Source organism: Typopeltis vanoorti, chromosome 16, assembly GCF_054136105.1.
Source record: "Typopeltis vanoorti isolate ZY-2024b chromosome 16, IOZ_Tvanoo_1.0, whole genome shotgun sequence".
Classification (NCBI taxonomy): domain Eukaryota; kingdom Metazoa; phylum Arthropoda; class Arachnida; order Uropygi; family Thelyphonidae; genus Typopeltis; species Typopeltis vanoorti.
In genome coordinates, this window is record NC_143564.1 from 108,042,060 (window position 1) to 108,062,804 (window position 20,745).

The following is a 20,745-nucleotide window of genomic DNA, read 5'->3' on the forward strand; positions in this document are numbered from 1 at the left end:
AATTTGGTCCTGAGGATGTGAAGAGGGTAAATTAACTGTGGAAAGGGTATAGAGGCAGATAACAAAGATGGTTTCAGGACTGTACAATGTTAGTTATAAGGATCGGCTTAGGGAATGTGGCTGCAGAATTTAGTAGATAGATAGACGGAGAGGTGATATGATTGAGACTGTTGAGAGGTAGTTACAGGGTTGACATTGGGGAATTCTTTTGCTTGGTGGAACAGTGGGAAGGAGCGATGACAAGGGTGGCCATCCCTGGAAGTTATGAGAGGAATCTGTGAGCAAGAGGGTGAGGAGTGGTTTCTTTGCATGGAGGGTGTTTGAACCGTGGAATGCATTGCCTAAGAGTGGTGAGAGCAAGAGTGGTCAATGAGTTCAAGGAGTGGTATGATAGACTTTATGTTTCCTAGGAAGGACCTCCCACGATAAGTCTTTTGATTCATGAAGGCCTGAATAATAATAATAATAATGTAAGCTGAGCGACAAGCTGTCAAATATGATGCAATTTTATCTCGGACTGCATTGGTGCATTTGTTGGAATACCAAGGCTTGAACGTGTGATTTTTGAGTGGAGTGGGAAATAAAAGCACTTATCCCAGCAAGAATAATTTCATTTATTAAGAGCAAGTGTAACTTGATTGGGATAGTGGAAGCAATAATCAATTCCATGGAAAAGAAAAATTCTAGAGGTTACCTCAATTGGCACCACCATTGTGCTACACGGTACAAAGGCTGAGATTGTCTGGGAGAACATTCTATAGAAAAAGAAACAAGAACAAGGTTATTGTCAAAGTTTCCAAGAGAACTCTCACCAGTGATATATTTTGAGGGAAAGACTTGTGAAGAATAGGTGCAGGGTGTTGTAAGAATGATGATGATTAACTGGCATTCTTGTAGGTAGGTGAGCAATTTGTGTTAGATCATTACTGACAAACAATTCGCTTTCTTATCTCATAGTTTGTCTGTGAAGTTACAGAAGTGGATCAAGTCAGAATTACAGATGCTTCAATTTCCAGAGAAGATTTCTCATTGTTTGAGTAATTAGACTGTATGTGCTCAACTTTCAGAGATAAATAATTAAAAAGGTCAGTCTAGTAATCAGAATTAGAAGAGGGGTAAAGGCAACTAAATGAAGCGTGTAAATTTCGAGCCAGAGCAGATCATATAAAAGAAATTCCATGTCTGGTAACCTTTGCATGGAATATCAAACCCCAAAGTTAGGCAGAGGTAGCCAGATGGTTACATGTAAATCATTCTGTGGAATAATTCCAACATTGACACCAATTCCAACAGTCACAAACAGCATCCCAGAGATACAGTGAAAGAAGGTATTGGGCTACAGTGGATGATCAATATCTCCCATTATCTGCAGATAATGGAGTGCTATTCCAAATCAGTTGCAATCTGACTTATGTCAGATGAGTCCTATGCTCTGCAAAGTGATACTAGGTGTGCTCTAATTTGGAGAAAGCTAAGGACAAATTATCATCCCTAAGGACAGATTATCATCCATGAAAGGGACATTTATTATGGAGGTAGTTTGATGGCAATGGACAACACAATTTGCCTCCAAAATGAAAGTAGCAATTCTTTACTAATTTCGATGTGCTGAACACAAAAATGAGAATGAAATCTGTTGATTGGCTTTTGTTTAGGAGAGACTCAGTCTGCATTGCATACATAATATCATTTGGCAATGCTGTATTTCAGTCTCCTGATTAAGAGTGCTCAGTCGGTATAGACAAAGCCCTTTGGTTGGAAAAACCTGATTCTATTCCTGTCCATGATATGAGGAACTTCTTTTGACTAAAAGTGAGTTAATTGGTCTCATACGGAGGTAGAGGATTTTTTTCACCCAGAAACTCGTGTTTTTCTCAGAGCCAGTTTGCCTGTTCCCTCAGAACAGGCAAACTGGCCCTGTGAACACACATGAATCTACAGTCATAAAATATAGGCATAATCCCTCTTTAGGAAGGCTCAAACCATCCTAAGGGATGGGGAGGAAAGGGGGAACACCATGCAAAATAAATAAATCTCCTGATGCAATATGATGCATCATATTGCATCAGCCAATCATACACAACATCCCAGGAGCTATTGCATCATTGGCTGATGCAATGCAGTTGATTCATGACATCACTATTGTAAGATGATGCAATAATTAGTATAAAGTGAGGTCTTATGGGGCTAGCAAATATAAATCCAGCAGTAGTGATGCTTCATACCTGTGTTAATGGTGCAAATAACTTTTGTTACATTTGTGGGGAAGTAACATTTGCAAGCCAGAAATAGGCCATCACTCTATTAGTGAAAAAGGCATATCAGCTTTGTTTCAAATGTAAGATCAGGGACAAGGCCTGGGCCCCACACATATGCTGCAGTATGTGCTAGAAATCTTTCAAAGTGGCTGAAAGGCGGTAAAGTGTTGATGCCGTCTGCTGTTCCTATGGTTTAGAAGAAGCCAAACAATCATGCATGTGACTGCATCTTCTGCATGGTACCACCTGTTTTGGGAGGCATCACGAGGGAAAAAAAGTGGACAATAGCATATCTGAATATACCATCTGCTCTTTGACCAGTTCCGCATGATGGCGGACTTCCTGTTTCTGAACCTCCAAAAAAATTTTCCATCGATTCAGAAGACAGAGGTATACTGATGTTGGGTTCTCCTGAGCCTTTGCCTTCTAATGATGATCCATATGCATCGCCTGCACCACACAAGAAGAACTGAATGATGTTGAACAATCTGGGGCTGCCCAAGGCCAAAGTGGAATTGCTGGGATCAAGACTTCTACAATGGAATCTTCTCAAGAAAAATGTCTGATTGACTTTGTTTCGCACTCGCCTTTAGCATTTTGCACTTTACTTCTGAAAGGAAGATGACCCTGTGTTCTGCTATGATGTAGATGGTCTGATGAATGCCTTTCGAATCAAACAACCCACACATATGGTGACTGTTCATAGAACTCGTCAAAATTGAGTCTTAAGGTGGAGTTGCTGCATAATGGAAACCAGCTTCCATCCGTTCCAGTCAGACACACTGTCTGCATGAAAGAAACCTATGACAACCTAAAATGCTGTTGGACTGTCTTCAATACAGCAAGTACGGCTGGCATCTCTGTGGTGACTTGAAGGTAATGTCTGTGTTGATAGGTCTGCAGCTGGGATATACAAAGTACTGCTGTTTTTTTTGTGTGAATAGCACAGCTGAGCAAGGACTTTGCACAATGGGAAGTAAGACTGTGGTGTGAGGGAATCTCTCAAGGTTAGAGAGAAGAATGTGCAACACCCAGCACTACAGAAATGCACAAAATTCTGATGCTGCTGCTGCTGCTGCCACTACACATCAAACTCGGTCTGGTAAGAAACTTCGTAAAAGCCATGGACTGGACTGGACTGGACTGGATCAGCTTTCAAGTACATGGCTGACAAATTCTATCAACTCAGCAAAGCGAAAATTGAAGAGGGAGTTTTTCTGTGGGTCCTCAGATCCGAGCGGTCGTCTTCATTGACAAGATGTTCGACAACCTACTACAGGGTGATGAGAAAAAAGCTTGTGATGCATTTCGTCTGGAGTCAGCTAACTCCTTCGGAAATGTCAGGTCAGAAAACTACAAGGAACTGGTTGAGGACTTGTCTCTATATCACAAACTTGGCTGCAATATGTCTTTAAAAATACACTTGCTCCATTCTCACTTCGATTTCTTCCACAACAATTGCGACATGGTGAACATTTCCATCAGGAAATTGCAATGATGGAGAATCAAATATCTGGAAAGTGACTACTGAATCAACTGCTCAGGATCAGCTTGTATAGCTGATCCTGAGCAGCTATACAAGCGACGTCAGACAAAGAAGCAGGCTGGTATATGTGATAAGTACGTATTATTTTATTATATAAGAAACTATTGCAGATCTCTCACAAATCGTAGCCAATTTTGCATTTTTATTGTCATGTTCAGCACCTCGAAATCTATAAGAAATGACTTGTAAAATTTTGTTGTCCAGTGTGGTTTAAGGAAGCATCTCATACACACCTGTATGTGATGTGCTTCCAAGCAGAACCACGAATGCTGAAACTTATTGAGATGAGGTCCTGGACATCTATGTTCATTTGTATGCTGGTGTGATAAGGGAGATATTTATCCTACAAGATGATAATGCTCATCAGGTGAAGCATGCCAACTAGTATCTTCAAGATGAGACTATCATACATATGGACTAGCCAGCCTGGTCTCCTGATCTTAATCATATTGAGCATGTCTGGGATGCTCTAGGTAGATGTGTTGCTACTCTCAACCCTCCCCCCTCCCTTGAGGGAATTCAGAGAGCTTTGCAGGAGCAATGGTTGTTATTATCAACTGAGCTCCTGGACACTATTATAATGTATGAATCATTGCTGTGAGAAGTGACTGCATTCCTTATTTGTTACTTAACTAAACTATTTATTTACATTATTTAAAATAAAGAGCCAATAGGATTCATTTCGGCGATGTAAAACATTATTTAAATTAAGGGGATATTAAATCCCACATTGTTTTAAAACCGAATAAGAAACTCAAAGATCGGAATCAAAGAGTTTCATGCCGAATATAGTAACTATAAACGTATCGGCGACTACTAGCATAAGCTAAAGCACGTAGTTCAAGTACGTAGTACAAATCCTTTCTTTTAGGCTTGCACGGTGATCCGAATGCATTTTTGAAAATTATGGAGACAACTACCATGTTTGAATGAAAACTTTAGTTTAATATAACTAAAATCTACAATTCGACGTTTCAATCTTTATGTCAAGGTCATCTTCTGAAGCATACAACTATACACAGAAAACAAGCTACACTACAAACAAACTGGTTTGTTAAAGATACTGACCAACCGCTACAATTGTTGGCCTGACCTCTGGTGAAAAAAAATAATAATAAAAAATAAATAAATAAATAATTTATTTATTTATTTATTGCAATTGTTTAAGTAGTATAGCTTCATGTGAAAAGCACATTGGGGCAAGGTTAATGCCATCACTGTGGAACTGTACTCCAAGAGATTGATGAGGCCAGGGACTTGGGAGTGTTGGTGGATAGGGAGATAAAGTTTAGCGGGCACACTGCAAAAGTAGCTAAATCAGCTCATCAACTCACTTGGTTGTTGAAAAATACCTTGATGAGCAGAGACAAGCAAGTTATTGTACCTCTGTACCGAGCCTTGATAAGACCTCATCTCGACTACTGTGCCCAGATTTGGTCACCTCGGTTCCTTCTTGATCGGGAGGAGGTGGAGAGGATCCAGAGGCGAGTGACTAAGATGATAACAGGTCTATGGAATGAACCATATGAGAACAGGTTGAAGATTTGTGGGTTGCAGAAACTAGTTGATAGGCGGAGGAGGGGAGATATGATCGAGACATTCAAATTGCTAAAGGGATTCTATAGGATTAATTCAGAGGATATTTTTGAGATCAGGACTGGTGGTGGGAGAACTAGGGGACACCTATGGAAGCTGGGCAAGAGTGTGGTTAGCAGGGGTGTTAGAGCTGGGTTCTTTACTTTTAGAGTGGTAAATGAGTGGAATAAGCTGCCAGAGTCTGTTGTGGGTGCTATGATGGTGAACGAGTTCAAGACAAGGTATGATAGATACTGTGAGAATGTAATCGCATAGTTGTGTGGACATGATGTTTAGGGCCTCCCTCGATGAGCCTAAGGACTCCTGGAGTCGCCCGAAATAATAATAATAATAATAATGGTATTAAAAACCAGAATGAAGGGAAAAATCCCATGCCTATCCTTTTTAACTTTCCTTGCACCTGCCAAGTTTTGTGATATGCAAATTCCATGCATTTGGTGTTTACAATGCCCCTAATGGTGAATGTTGAAACTACTTTTCAACTGCACAAGGCCTTAAACAGAGATACTTTAATTTTGATCACCCTGTGTGTATGTATATATATATATATATATATATATATTATCATTAAAATATTTTTATCATCCACAATAAATCTTCTGACTCCATGGAGGGCTGATGATGTTAATAAAGAAGTACTGCTAACTGTTAATCTTTTAAGAATTTTTCCAAAGTAAAGAATCACTGTAACAAATCTGCATGCAACTCATTAACAAAAGAGAACCTAAAAATTGGCAGAGGAAACAGGAAACTTCAGTTGCAATCTCATATAGTTCTCAAATATTTTTCTAAGCAACTAAATTTCATCACAAAAAGAAATGTATATAAAAATATCCACTTAAGATCATTATCTATGGTTCAAAAGTCTCAGGATCCTGCAACCTTAATACAGTAGTGAACAAATTAATCTGAACAAGCCAAATTGTTGTCAAGTTTTTTGGTCTTTGTTTCAGTTCTGGTTTTGGTTTTATTTCAGTTCTGGTTTTGGTTTTATTTCACTATTTTGGTTGAGTGCTTTAACTCAACCAAACTTGTTTTAACTGTCTCTGCAATTTTTTATTAGTGTAAGTAAGTTGACATTCGTAGTGGTTTATTCATTTTGTGTAGCTATAAAATGGACACATCTCCAAGAAGGAGTTCAAAAATTTCTCAGCATACATCCATGACTCAAAGGCAAACTGCTAATGAGTGTAGTGTTCATTTGGGTACTGTTAATGCAATTTTAAAGTGGTTTAGAGAGGCAGATATCTTTTCTCCTGACAGAAAAGGAAAATGTTGGTGAAAAAGGAAAACTATACTTACCAGTTAGGAAATGCAAAATGAGTCCAAGATTGTCTGCTGTAGACTTAAATAGAGGTTTGGCAGCTAGTAAGAATAATGTTTCTAACATGACAGTCCATCAAAGATTGTTGGAAGCAGGAAGGACTGCCCATAGACCAAAAAAGAAACAACAGTTGACGAAGGGTTTGCAGAAAAAGAGGCTCCAGTGGGCAAAAGTGCACAAAGATTGGAGTGTTGAGAAGTGGAAGAAGGTCATATTCTCAGATGAGTGCCATTTCTTTGTCCAAGGAGAGCTAGTACCTATGTTTGCAAATCAGCGGCTGAGAAGACTTCTCCCACCTACTTTCTACAAGCTCCCAAATATCCTAAAAAGATTTCTGAGGTTGTTTTTACACATGACAGTACAGGATCACTTGTGCCTGTTGACAGTATGATGAAATGACCAATACATAAAAATACGGAGAAAAGAGTGGTCCCACAAACACATCTTCCATCAGAATCTCGCTCCATGCTACACTCCAAAGAGTTCCTCAAAAATCACAACATCAAATTGCTTCTGTGGCCATGTAACTCTATTGACATTAACCCAGCAGAAAGACTTGGAAAATTAAATTGTGATATGAAGGATAACTTAATACAATCCATTATAAACGTACGGTTTCAAGATGCAGAAATAAGAAAAATGTGTTCTATGTTGGTAGAGTCCATGCCTAAGTGAATTAATGAACTTATTAGGAACAGAGGAGCATGTATAAATTATTAGGTAAAGTTGGAGTTTAATTTTTGTATTTATTTTCTTGTGAAATTAAATTTTTGTTTAAAATGTAAGTGTTCAGATTAATTTGTTCGCTACTGTATGACACTATAACAAAGTAACTATTCTGGTACAGTGGAAATCATGAATCATCTGGATATGAACATATGGATCCAAAACAGATTACAGTAGATTGGAGTTATAGTCAAAACATCTCAGGCTACAATGCCAACACAGGATTAGAAAAAAACAACAGTTGATCAAAAACTGGAGACCCTGAGTATGAGAAATTTCAAGAAAATTAGGAGAGTAAATCGATGGTTTCAGTAGGAAAACTATGTTAAAAATATTTGTATTACAAAGAACTTGATATTAATAGTCAGTACATTGGTGTAGCTAGAGCTTTTGCCACCCAGGATGGTCCCTGAGTTTTCCGCCCTTCTCAATACATACCAAAAATACTACGAAAAAGTCAAAACAATGTATAGGGGAATAAATTAAAACACTGTGTTTATTTTTGAAGTTAAACTTTAATTTCAACATTCTAAAATGTTATTTTCTTGCTTTTCTGTTAGCAAAATTGCTGATGACATTGGCGAAGTCTATTTCATAATAATGTAGATAATTCTTAATCTATTTTATTTAGAAAAACTCCTCTCACAACTAGCAACACTTACAGCAATTGTGAGGAAAATTCGCAGTAGTATTACAAAATTTGGAAATGAGTTCTCAAGACTGTATTTTAGAATTAACTGCAAAAGTTAAAAAAGGTTAAAAAGTCCGCCTGGGGCAATCTGCCCAGGGCGGATCACCCCCTCTGCTCCTCTGAGTCAGTAAGAGCTTACTAATATCAGTATAATGTAAGAGCTTACCATACTGAAGAGATCTGACAAATGATAAACCTCTTGTAGAGAAAACTGTTGATAGAAAACTACTAATAAAATACTAATCGTGATAGACTAGCTCTGTTTTGAGGATATGTGCCAAGAAATAGTGGTGATGCTGATATTTGAAATACCCTTTACAATTGCCACTATTATGATTATTATTATTATGGGCTCACGGGAGGCCCTAAACAAAGCCTCTATAAAGAGGTATAATAACCTACTTATCTCCTCGTCAAGGATATTCTTCAGTAACCAAGTAATCCTGCTTCGGCCACTTTTGCAATATGCCCTCTAAACTTCTTAACTCACTATCCACTAACATCCCAAATCCCCAACTTTATCAGTTTCCTGGAGTACAGTTCTATCAATGTGGTACACAGCTGGTAATTCTTTTGCTCCAAAATACATAACTTTGCACTTTGCCACACAAAACTGATATCCATTCTCCTCTGCCAGTTTATCCAAATCATCCTGCAAAATTTAATATCATCTTTATTAACTATTGCTACACCCAATTTTGCATCATTGGCAAACAACTGAATAGTTCCTCTCAGATCCTTTCTTATATCATCAATGTACATTCTTTTCCCGTCTGTTATAAAAGTGTCATTGTAAAGAAAATTGCATGCTAAATGCAGGAATGGCTATATTTGTTTTTGAAACTGCTAACGCTAACTTTGGATTCCAAATATATATATATTGAAATACTGACCATGAGAGGTTATAAAACTACAGTACTGTATATTAGCACTATTGATGAGCTAAGCAGAGTTCTGGATTTTTTCCATAATCTGAAAACTCTCTATAGAGACCTAACATGAAGTTTTCCAAGCCACTGTTTCAGGGCTCCAGTTACTAGACATAACATTGACTGCTTGTATTAAATGACAAAATATCAGCAAACTTTATAACAGTAAAAAATGTTTACTTTTATGAAGTTTGCTGACAGAAAATCCATCTCATAGATACACTTTATTGGAGAAGAACATAATTTTAAAAAAAAATTTCATGTTTGAGTTATCTAGAGAAATTGAAAGGGATCCTGGAGTTCTATTTACTGGAAGAATGGCATAAGTAAATTTCTGACAATCATTTCTCCAATCCTATCTTAGTGTACACAGACTACTTATTTATTTTGATTGGTTTCCCTATTTATAATTGTAAAATTATAAATAAATGATGATGATTGAACAATTATTGATTCAAAAACTCTTTAACTGAAAAAATTTCCTTTTTTTGCATTATGTCATTCTTCATGCAAATAAGCATTATGTTTAGATACTCTGGGGAGTGTGGTTTCATTTTGACCTTCAGAATAAAATTCATTGATAGTATGTTTTAGAAAAAAAGGTGAAACAACATTCCTCTGAGAAGGGTCAGTTCACAGTTTAGTACTAAAACATTTCTTAGTGTTAAGTTTACTTAGTGTAAAGTAGTATGTGATTGTTCAAAAGTATGTAATTGTTCTTTCAGAAGGTTCATGCTTTGCCTGTCTTGATCCTACTAAGTGTTTCTATTTAGGCTTTTTTATGTTTCAATCCATGGTTCTTTAAAACAGATTTTAAAATAATTTCTGTATAAAACTTTTGCATAAACATTAAAATTTTTCATTTTAATTTTCAGCATAAATCATTGTATGTGGCATCGGATTCTGTACTTCGTCAGTTTGATCTTGTAATGTGTAAAGGAAGATATGAAAACTGCCTGCGATGTATACAAGATCCATATTGTGGATGGGATAAAGAGCGAAGTGAATGCAAACCTTTTGTTACAGGGTATGCAAATATTTACAAATATGTATTATAAATTTTTCACATACTAAAGATTTCTTTATTTCACCAAAGTTTTTTAATACTAATTTTCACTAAGTATTAGGTTGAAAACTGTTAAGTCATGATGTTTTTCTTCCTGAAAGCTAACTTGGTTTTTCAACTTTCCAACAAATGAACATTAAATTAATTATTTTTCAGTGCTGCATTTGTAGTTTCTTCAGTTGGGAAAAAGAAAAAGGTTAAAGATAATCCTAATCCCTCCTAAACACACTATAACCTACACATTCTATCCCACTAACTATATCATCTTCCGTCAGCCATGTTTCACTAATGCCTATAACCTGTGGCCAGGAAGAGCCAATCAAGGCCAAAAATTCTTCCTTCTTGTTCCTACTACTCCTGGCATTAGTATACATGAAATGCAGTGATCCTTTTGTCCCACCCCTATCTTGATGCGTTATTCTAAATGTCCCATTCCCATTTTTTGTCCTTAGTGCTGGTTCAGGTACATTATATACATTTTTACACTCAACTGTCTCACTGAAGTTTGCAGATTCACTCTCCCCCCCCCCCCTCCTTGGTAGTTCTAGTTTCCCTGGTTCTGCACATCCATTTTCACTTCATTCAGCAACACTTTTTCCAGTCTCTGCACACCAAGTCCATTCAAATGCAGGCCATCCATCTTGTATAAGTCCTTTCGCCCATCAAACTCATTCCACACATCCATGAATTCCACACCACACCGTCTGCATAACCTACGCATAATGTCATTTGCGATTATGGCCCTCCTTCTAAATTCCTCTCTGTCATACCGCGGCAACAGACTCACCATTTTAACTCTGTCACTCTTTCTTTCTCTACCTTTAACAATACTTTCAAGTCCTCTCTCATAAAAAATTTATCACCTTTCAATTCATTCGTACCCACAACAATTATTAATTCTTTCACCCTCTGTTTTTGCACTCTAATACTCTCACTTACATCCTTAAATTTCGCACCCGGTAAGTACGATTTAGTTACACTCCCATCTATCACTCCTCTTAATAACGAGTCACCATACAACACTCTTTCCTTCATTTCAGAAACTCTCCCACTCTTACGCTGTTTATTTACGTTAGCCGAATCACTCTGGAAAGAGTTTTGCAGGTGCTCTAATTGCCGCTACTCATTTTGTATCACTGCGCGCAACCTAGCGATCTCACGTCCTACAAATAATTCCTCGTTTTTTTATCATTCAAACCATTTTCTCTTTCTGTATAGTTGCTCTCACTCTTTCTTAGATCAGCACTCTCATTGCCATCTTGTACATCGAAATTCCCTATCAAGCCACTATTTTCACTCTCATTCTGGCTTTCTTCAACCATAACTGTCTCACAACCTGACACATACTTAAACTCCTCACTTTGCTTACACTTTCTGCACATTCTCCCACCACTATCACTTTCAATCCAAACTCCAGCCTCATTCGGGAATGCATACACATCACTTTGGACAAATTCTCTCACATTATAGTTTTTTGAACAATGGCATCATATTTTTGGACGCCATTATCTTACGTCGCATTGGCGCCATATTCAAATCTATGAAACGTATTGTTAAATACTGAATTAAATAACGGAATTCACACCAAAATCACACAGACACAACAAGCTACCAAAATTAGACAATATTACATTATGATTTTAACCTATATTCTAATTTTCATTCAAAATTATACTTAGCTTTCGGGAGCTCCCTGAAAATACATCTGACCGTCTGGCCCTCTAGCAGCCAACCCAATTTTGTATAAAATTTTCTTGAAACTGTTTCATGTCACTCCTTAATTTAAAACAATATCAAAAAATTGGATGATAGAGCTATCCTGCTTTTCAACCAAAGGCTAAATTAGATCTTACTAATATAAAATTTTCAATTTATATTAAAAGAGTCATTAAAGTTATACTTGGTTGTGTATTTTTAGAAGGTAGAAATGACAAACTAACAATAAAAAAAATTTCTATTCAGATTGATGAATCCACAGCTACTGATGATAAGGCCTTTTTCATGACATACTTTGTTATTTTGATGATTGTAAATTTCAAGAACAGATGTTATTTGTAAAATCTTTAGAAAATCACTGTACTGGAGTGTCCATTTTTGCAGTTGTGAAAAATAGGTAGTACCAATGGAAAATTTGGCCTCTGTGCTATTGATGGTGCTACCTACATAGTTGGACAACAAAGGTTTTATAGCCCCACCTAAAGGAAGTATGTTCCAAAGTTCTTGCTACTGTGCATCGACATCATCTGGCTGCAAAAAATATTAGTCCTGTTCTTGATCAATTTCTCGCTTTTTGTGTTGATGATGAAGGACAGTATGTGAGGCTTCTTTTACATGCATATATAAAATGTCAGATGGCTTTGTAAAGGGAAGTGTCTAACAAAATTTGTAAACCTTTTTTGATACAATAATTGGTTTTGTAGAAAATGAAAGAGACATAGATTTAGTGAAGAAGATGATCATCATCAGTCTTCTGATATGTACCCCTAAGGGATGTTCAGGTTACTATGACACCACTACATTATTAAGTTTACATTATTATTAATCTCCTATCAACAATTTTCCTCCAAATCAGTCTATTACTTGTGAGAACTTCAATATTATCATATCTAACATTTCATGCTTCTAAGGTTCTTCTAATTAAATCAATCCACCTAGACCTTGGTTTTCCTCTGGGTCACTTTTCTGTGATCTTGGCATCAAACACCTGTTTTGCTAATCTTTTCTCACCCCTTCTGTTTAAGTGGCCACCACCTTAGATTAGCTCTGCTGACACATTCTTCAGCACTAATAATGTCAAGTTTGTTTCTAATATCTTCATTTTTAATATGATTCTGTCATTGATACCATCGGTTCACTCCACTAATTTTTCTCAGATCCTTCATATCTATGATCTCTAATCTTTGATCAAGTGCTTTATTTCTAACCTAACTCTCAGATCCATAACTTAAAACTGGATTGACCACTCTCTTGTATACTGCTAGTTGGTGTTTTGGCTAATTTCTCTCTTATTCAGCTGGCTACCCACCATACCAGCCTTACTTATTCTGTTGTCTATTTCCAAATTTAATTTGCCATCTTCACTAAAGGCTGTGCCTAAATAGCTGAAATATTTTCCTTGTTCTAGAGGGTCTCCATTCAGAATGCAACTGAAGTTTTCTATGCTCCTGCCTATTTTCATAGTTTTGGTCTTTTTATTGCTGATTTTTATACCATATTTGTTACAGCTGTATTCAATTTAGTTATAGCATCCTGGAGACTTGCACTAGATGTGTTTAGGAGTACAACATCATCTGCATAAAGCAAAGAGCTAAGGTTGACACCTCCAATTCTAATATCAGGCCTAATGCCACTAACAAGATTTATAAACCTTTTTTTGTTAGAATAATTGGTTTAGAAAGTGAAGGAAACATAAATTTAGCAAGGAAGATCAGCAAACACAAAAACTCCATACACTATATATAAAGCTTGGATTTTCAAAAACTTAATAAATTATCACTTCAACATCAAGAAAAATTAATTATGGTGATAGATTGTAAATGAATATTAAAAGCTTTCATCAAAAAACTGGACATATTTGAAAGCAATTTAATGAGAAAACAATTTCATGGTATGCAAGAATTAAATAAAAATTGATGAATATCTCAGCAAAAATGATCTCAAAATTATTCATATCATTTTTAATGAAGTAAGGCAAGATAGCGAAAGTGTTGGAGAGAATGTGGAAATAGTGAATGATTGTTCATGAAATATAAATGAGAGCATGAAAGAAGTGGATGATTATATGACAGTAAGGAGTGAGTTAGAACAGCTGGATAAACAATTGTTGTATAGTACATCTAGAGGGAGAATGAAAGAAAAAGTGAATGGGAAAAACAGGAAAGTGCAAGAAACTGGAAATAAGAAGGTATTATATGGAGATTCACTGATAAGATGTATACTCAGTGAGAAAGTGATGAAAACATATTTCCCAGATGCAGAGATGGAGGATATTGGTAAAGCTATCAGTTTGCAGAGAGAGAGAGAGAGAGATGAAAAAGAATGATTGTTTTGGTTAGCAGAAATGATTTGTGCCAGCCAAAATTTGAAAGGAGAAATATGCAATGAGAAGATATGAAAGAGTTGTTGATAGAAGCGAAAAGGAAGAATGAGAAAGTAAAGATTGTGAATTTGCTGCCTCAGTATGATAGGACTGAATTGAGAAGAACCATGATTACAATTGAGTCAGTGGGAAGATTATGCAGGAGGAATGGTTGTGCAGTTTATAGATGCATGGAGTGGTTGAAGTGCAAAATCACAGAAACTAGAAATACTGGGGGGGGGGGGGTCAACAGCCATCCCTAAGATGTATGTGTGGTACAGAAATCATTATGCAATGCTCAACAATTTCACAAGTTTAAACCCAGATGGGTTGATAATGACATTGCACAAGCATAACTGTGGGTCCAAGAAGATGTTGAAATGTATGTACACAAATGCCAAAGTGTCAGAAATAAAGGAGAGGAGTTTTGGACATTGGGCTGCTAGACTTGGCCAAAAATTATAAGCATCAGTGAGACTTGGTTGACAGAAAATGATATAGTTAGATGGACAGAATGCAAAGGGTGTACTGTATTTTCAGGGAGAACAGAAGGAATAGGACAGGAAGTGGAGTATTACTGATGATATGTGAAGAACTTTAACCAAAAAAATTAGAAGTTAAGATTTTAGGTCTGGGAGAGATGGTTTATTTGAGGCTATGAGGCATGAGATAGAGACCAATTGGATAAAACATATTGTTGATTGCTGCTATAGATCAGGGACTCCACAGGAAAATGTGGATGCCATGCAAAGACAGATTAGCACAGTGAGTGCAGGCTGAGCAATTACTATGGGAGAGGGGGGAGGAACTTCAACTATGCAGACATAGATTGGAGAGAAGAAAGAGGACATGGCAAGATGGAAGTGGAATTGATACAGTTGCTAAGGAATAAGCACCTGAAACAGCATGTCATGGAGAGACCAGAAGAGGTCTGAAAGTGCTGGATTTTGGTGATAACATCAAAAGATGTATCCATAACAAGGTAGACACTCTGCCTCCAATCAGAGTGAATACCATGCAGTCTTGTTCTCAGAGGTTGCTAAACATGTGGTATTCTTTGATGAGAAAAGGATTTATATTGAACTATAAAACTGACAATTATGACTGACTTCAGAGGCACCTTGAGTAGTGCCATGGATTAAGAACTACAAGGGAAGAATGTCAGTAGTGCAGAAGTGGTCAGGGATTGTTTGAGAGAAGCAGTATTAGATTGCATACCATAGTCAAGAGGATACACCAAGTGGTGGTTAAATGGATGAGTAGAGATATAAAGCAAGAGCTTCAAAAAAGGAAACCACTGTGGAGGGAATATGAAGAAAAAGGTGAACAGCATACTCAGGAGCAGTACAAATTGCAAGCAAGAATGGTGATGATATGATAAGAAAGGCCAAATCAGATTGTGAGAGAAAATTAGCTAAGCAGGCCAAAGTAAATCCAAAAAGAGTTTTTTGTTATGTATCAAGTAGGAGGAAGAATGAATGTGAATTAGTGACTTTAAACAATATTGATGGTAGGAAGGTGACAGAAGAAAAAGGAATAGTTGAGTTGCTGAATGATCACTTTGCAAAGGTGTATGTATCATCCGGGTGTGACAGAGACTGGTTTCAGAATTGAGGTAGATAAAATGGAAGTGCAAGAGAATTGGCAATGCCTGTAATGAAGTTGAACAATTTTGTCTCAGCTCTGACAAGATTCCAAAGGAGGGGGGAAAAGGGTAAGATAGTTCCATTACATAAAAGTAGCTGTAACACAAAAATAGAAAATTACAGACCAATTAATAATATCTCAGGAGTGGTAGTTAAAGTATCGGAAAAGTTGGTTAAAGTTAAAAACCAATAGAAGGATAGGAATATGATACTCTCTGGTGGGCAGCATGGCATTTTAAAAGGTAGGTCCTGCCTTAGTAATTTACTCATTTTATAATAGTGACTGCAGAATTAGATAATAATAATAGTAATAATAAGGGAAATGGCTACTTCTGGATTCCAGACATCTAATCTTTATCTTCAGTTTTCATGTTACCTTTATCATCTCTGATTAATTTTACACTCTTTCCTCCACTTAACTTTTTCAGTAGTCTCCAGAAACTCTCTATTTAGCCTGAACCCTGGTTATTCTTCAAGTTTTTCTTAACCTCTTCTCAAGTCTGTATGCATAAACCTGACCTGAGACACTCATAAGGAAATTCTTCTGTAATTCTCACAAAAGGTACCATAAAAGCTGCTTCAATCACATGGAATTCAACTTTCTAAATTATGTACTAGCCACTAATGGAAAATTTTTATACATGCATATTTAAGCATTTCTGAATATCATCTATGCCATATACCTTTCTACATTTGTGACTGCTTACATCCTTTTTCCACCTCCAGTTCGAAATCATATTTGTATCCTATAAGATTTACAAGCATTCTTCAATTTATCTTCATAAAATGAGTAATATTTATTTTTCTTGGATGTTTCCTCTTAATACTTCTGTTTTCTTTTAATGAGTGTTTTATATTTATTTTGTATTCTGTGCTGTTTGGCAATTTTTTTCTTTTAGTTCCCCCCCCCCCCTGAAATTTTCTGTTTTCTAATATACAAAATGTTGTGTATTGTACAGTGTGATGTGACTGAAGCCAACAGATCTGGCACGTCAGTCACTTGGCCATTATGTATTCATATAGTTTTCTGTATTTCTCAGTTATTAGAGAGAAGCCTACTAGAACCAGGTAAAATAGAAAATGTGAAAAAGAAATGGAAAGACTTAAAATAGACATTCCAGGCATTAGTGAGACAAGATGGGAGGGACAGGGTGATTTCTGGAATGAAGAATTTCGAATAATATATTCAGGACAAAAGAAGGGAGAGTCAGGCATTGCAGTAGTGCTTCAGAAAAAAGTTGGAAATTTAATCACTACAATAATTATACACAGTTACAGAATCACAGCTATAAGTATTCAAAATGAACCAGTAAACCTCAATATTATAATGGTCTACATGCTAACATCACACATAGCGATGAACAAACAGAAGAAATCTGGAACAGCTTTAAAGACAGAGACAATACAATAATAATTAGAGATTGGAATGCTCATTCTGAAACATAGGAATTTCATTCCTATGTTTCAGAACTGAAACATAGGAATGAAAGAGGAAAGCAATTAATAGAATTTTGTACACAAAAACAGTTAGTTATAGCAAATACACTATTTCAAGTTCCAAAAAGAAGATGCACCTGGAGATTCAAATAGATTATATATTGGTCAAGAATAGATACAGAAACCTAATAAAAAATTGCAAAACCTATCCAGGTGCCAACATCAGTAGTGACCATACCTTGTTTTAATGAAAACAGAACTGAAACATAGGAAACAAATCCGAAGAGACAAACCAGTAAGATGGAACCTTGAAAAATTAAAGAGTAAAGAAGTAAAGAGAAGGTACCAAGAGGCAATTGATCACAACATTCCAGAAAACATAAACAGTAAGAATAATATTGAAAAACGATGGAATATGATGAAAGAGACTATTACAAATGCATCAAATCAATTATTGAAAAATACAGAAAAAGAAAACACTGGATAACAGATGAAATACTTTGCCTTATGGATGAAAGAAGAAAATATAAAAATGGTGTTGAAGAAGATGTTGCCAAATACAAATATCTTAAAAAAGAATACCTACCTAGAAGAACAGTGTAATAACATAGATGAATTATTTAAAAAAGAAAACATAGAGAGAGCCTATAAAGAAATTAACAAATTGACTTTCAAATTTAATACCTCAAGAGCTCACTTTAGTGAGTACGGGCATGGCAAACCCGAAGCCTGATGCTGGACCATGCCTTACTTCATGTAATATATATCTGTTATATTATTCTGTAGACTGGTCCCTCCTCTTTTTTCTTTGCTTCTTTCTCCTCTCCTTGCTCCTTCCCCCTGATGCTATTAGAGTATTCGAGGGCTAGGGGTGAGTCTTTCCTATCTTGCTAAGTCATTTCGTCTTATGCAGCCACCGAAGGAGGCAAGCTAGCCTCAATAGGTGCCGGTCCCAAGCCTGGATAAATGCGAGGGTTGATGTCAGGAAGGGCATCCGGTCGGAAAACTTCAGTGCCAACTCAAACTATGATTATGAGTCGAAGAGAAAATGATATAAGGGCTACGGCATACCCCTTAAGCGATGCGCAGCCACATCGCCCTACAGCTGCGAGAAGTGGACAAGGGCTACCGCATCAAGGGTGGGTGCGGTTAAAGAAGCGAGCCCAGCAGGTGGAGAGGATGTTGCGAGTGGGAACACTGAATGTTGGAAGCATGACTGGAAGGGGAAGAGAGGTGGCAGACATGATGAGGAAGAGGAAGTTGGACATTTTATGTGTGCAGGAGACAAGGTTGAAAGGGGGAAAGGCAAAGGAACTGGGAGATGGATATAAACTGTTCTACTCTGGAGTGAATAACGAGGGAAGAAATGGTATAGGAATTGTGGTATGTGGCAGATTGAAGGGTGAAGCACTGGATGTGGGTAGAAGGAATGACAGTTTCACGCGAATGAAATTGGGTCTTGGAGAAGAGTGGGTGGCTGTATTATGTGTATATGCCCCGCAAGTTGGTTGTACAGCAGAGGAAAAAGATGAGTTCTGGAACGTGTTAAATGAAGAAATGAGGGAATTGGAAGAAAATGAGATGGTGATTGTTGGAGGAGACTTGAACGGGCACATAGGAAGACAGAATAGAGACTGTGAAAGGGTGCATGGTGGCCACGGAGTGGGAATGATGAACCAGGAAGGAGAGAGGGTTGTGGACTTTGCAGTAGCGTTTGATCTGGCAATTGTGAACTCGTTTTTCTTCAAGAGGGAAGAACATTTGATAACATTTAGGAGTGGTAACAACAGCTCACAAATTGACTACATTTTGACTAGAAGAAAACATCTTAAGGTTGTGACAAATTGTAAAGTAATTCCAACAGATCAAGTAGCACAACAACGCCGACTGCTGTGTGCAGACTTTAAAATAAGATCGAAGATAAGAACTTCTGGTTGCCATGGGATGAAGACAATTAAGTGGTTTCTCTTAAAAGAGGAGAGTGTGAGGAATCGTTTTAGGGAGAGAGTGTTAGAGAGGATTTCGAATGGACTGGAAAGTGTACAAGATTGGTGGAAACATAATTCAAAAGTAATCCTGAGCTATGCAATCGAGGTGCTTGGTGAGACATCTGGAAAGATTAGAGAGCAGAAGGAGGATTGGTGGTGGAATAATGATGTACAAGTGGCAGACAGCTAAGAGGAAGGCAAAGCAGAAGTGGGATGAGTCAAGAGGGGAAGAGGACAGAGAGGTGTACAAAGAGAGAAAGCAAGAAGCCAAGAGAGTTGTGGCACAGGCAAAGGCCATGGCATATCAAGATCTGTATGATCAATTAGAAACAAAGGAAGGACAGAGAAAAATTTACCAACTAGCGAAATGTAGAAATACAGCAGCAAAGGACATCTTACATGTGAGGCAGTTCAAAGATGCTGAAGGAAGAGTATCATGGAGGGATGTGGACATAAGAAACAGATGGAAAATATACTTTGAGGGACTTTTGAATGAGGAAAATGCAAGGACTCACAGAGGAGATGGGCAGTTTTCTGAGGGGATGGTGCAGAACATCAGTAGAATGGAAGTGACGGAGGCCATGAAGAGGATGAGGAATGGAAAATCGGTGGGCCCCGACAGAATTCCAGTGGAGGCATGGAAGGCACGGGGGGAAGAGGGAATCGACCTGCTGTGGGACCTGTTCATGAAAGTTTGCCAACAGGAAAATATACCTGAGGAATGGAGGGAGAGTACTCTTGTTCCCATCTACAAGGGTAAAGGGGATGCACAAGACTGTAAAAATTACAGAGGAATAAAGTTGATGTCCCACACAATGAAGATCCTAAAAATGAAGAAAGGGTTCTTGATGGTAGATTGAGGAAGGAGGTGGAGATTGCAAAGGAACAATTTGGCTTCATGCCTGGTAGATCAACAACAGATGCTATCTTTGGGTTACGACAGATGATGGAAAAATATCGAGAGAAACAAAGGGAGCTACATCTGGTATTTATTGATCTGGAGAAAGCATACGATAGTGCCAAGGCAAGAAGTCTGGAGGTGTCTGAGGGAGAAGAAGGTGCCGGAGAAATATGTCAGGTTGGTGCAGGAAATGTACAGAAATGTGAAGACAAGTGTTCGGACCTGTTTGGGACAGACAGAAAGTTTTCAAGTAACAGTTGGCTTGCATCAAGGGTCAGCATTAAGTCCGTTTCTGTTTAATATTGTGATGGAGGTGGTAACAGAGGAGGTGAGAGAAGATGCGCCTTGGACAGTGTTGTATGCAGATGACATCTTGCTGTGTGTAGATTCAAGAGAAAAAGCGGGAACTAAACTGGAAAGATGGAGAAAAGTACTGGAAGAGAGAAGTATGAGACTGAGCAGAAGTAAGACAGGGTATATGTGTTGCGCAGTGGGCGGCGGCCAGGAGACAGATCTGGAGCTGGAAGGAAATGTCATCAGGAAGGTTAGAGACTTTAGA

General features: G+C 37.4%; 1 protein-coding gene across 1 annotated transcript in view; it reads left to right on the forward strand.

The window, feature by feature from the left end:
• LOC150098250 (semaphorin-2A-like) overlaps positions 1–20,745 on the forward strand; it is a 667,728-nt gene that overhangs the window by 575,021 nt on the left and 71,962 nt on the right. Inside the window, exon 12 of the mRNA XM_090406288.1 lies at positions 9,946–10,097. Coding sequence (XP_090262414.1) covers positions 9,946–10,097 — 152 coding nt within the window. The remainder of the gene's footprint in view (positions 1–9,945; positions 10,098–20,745) is intronic.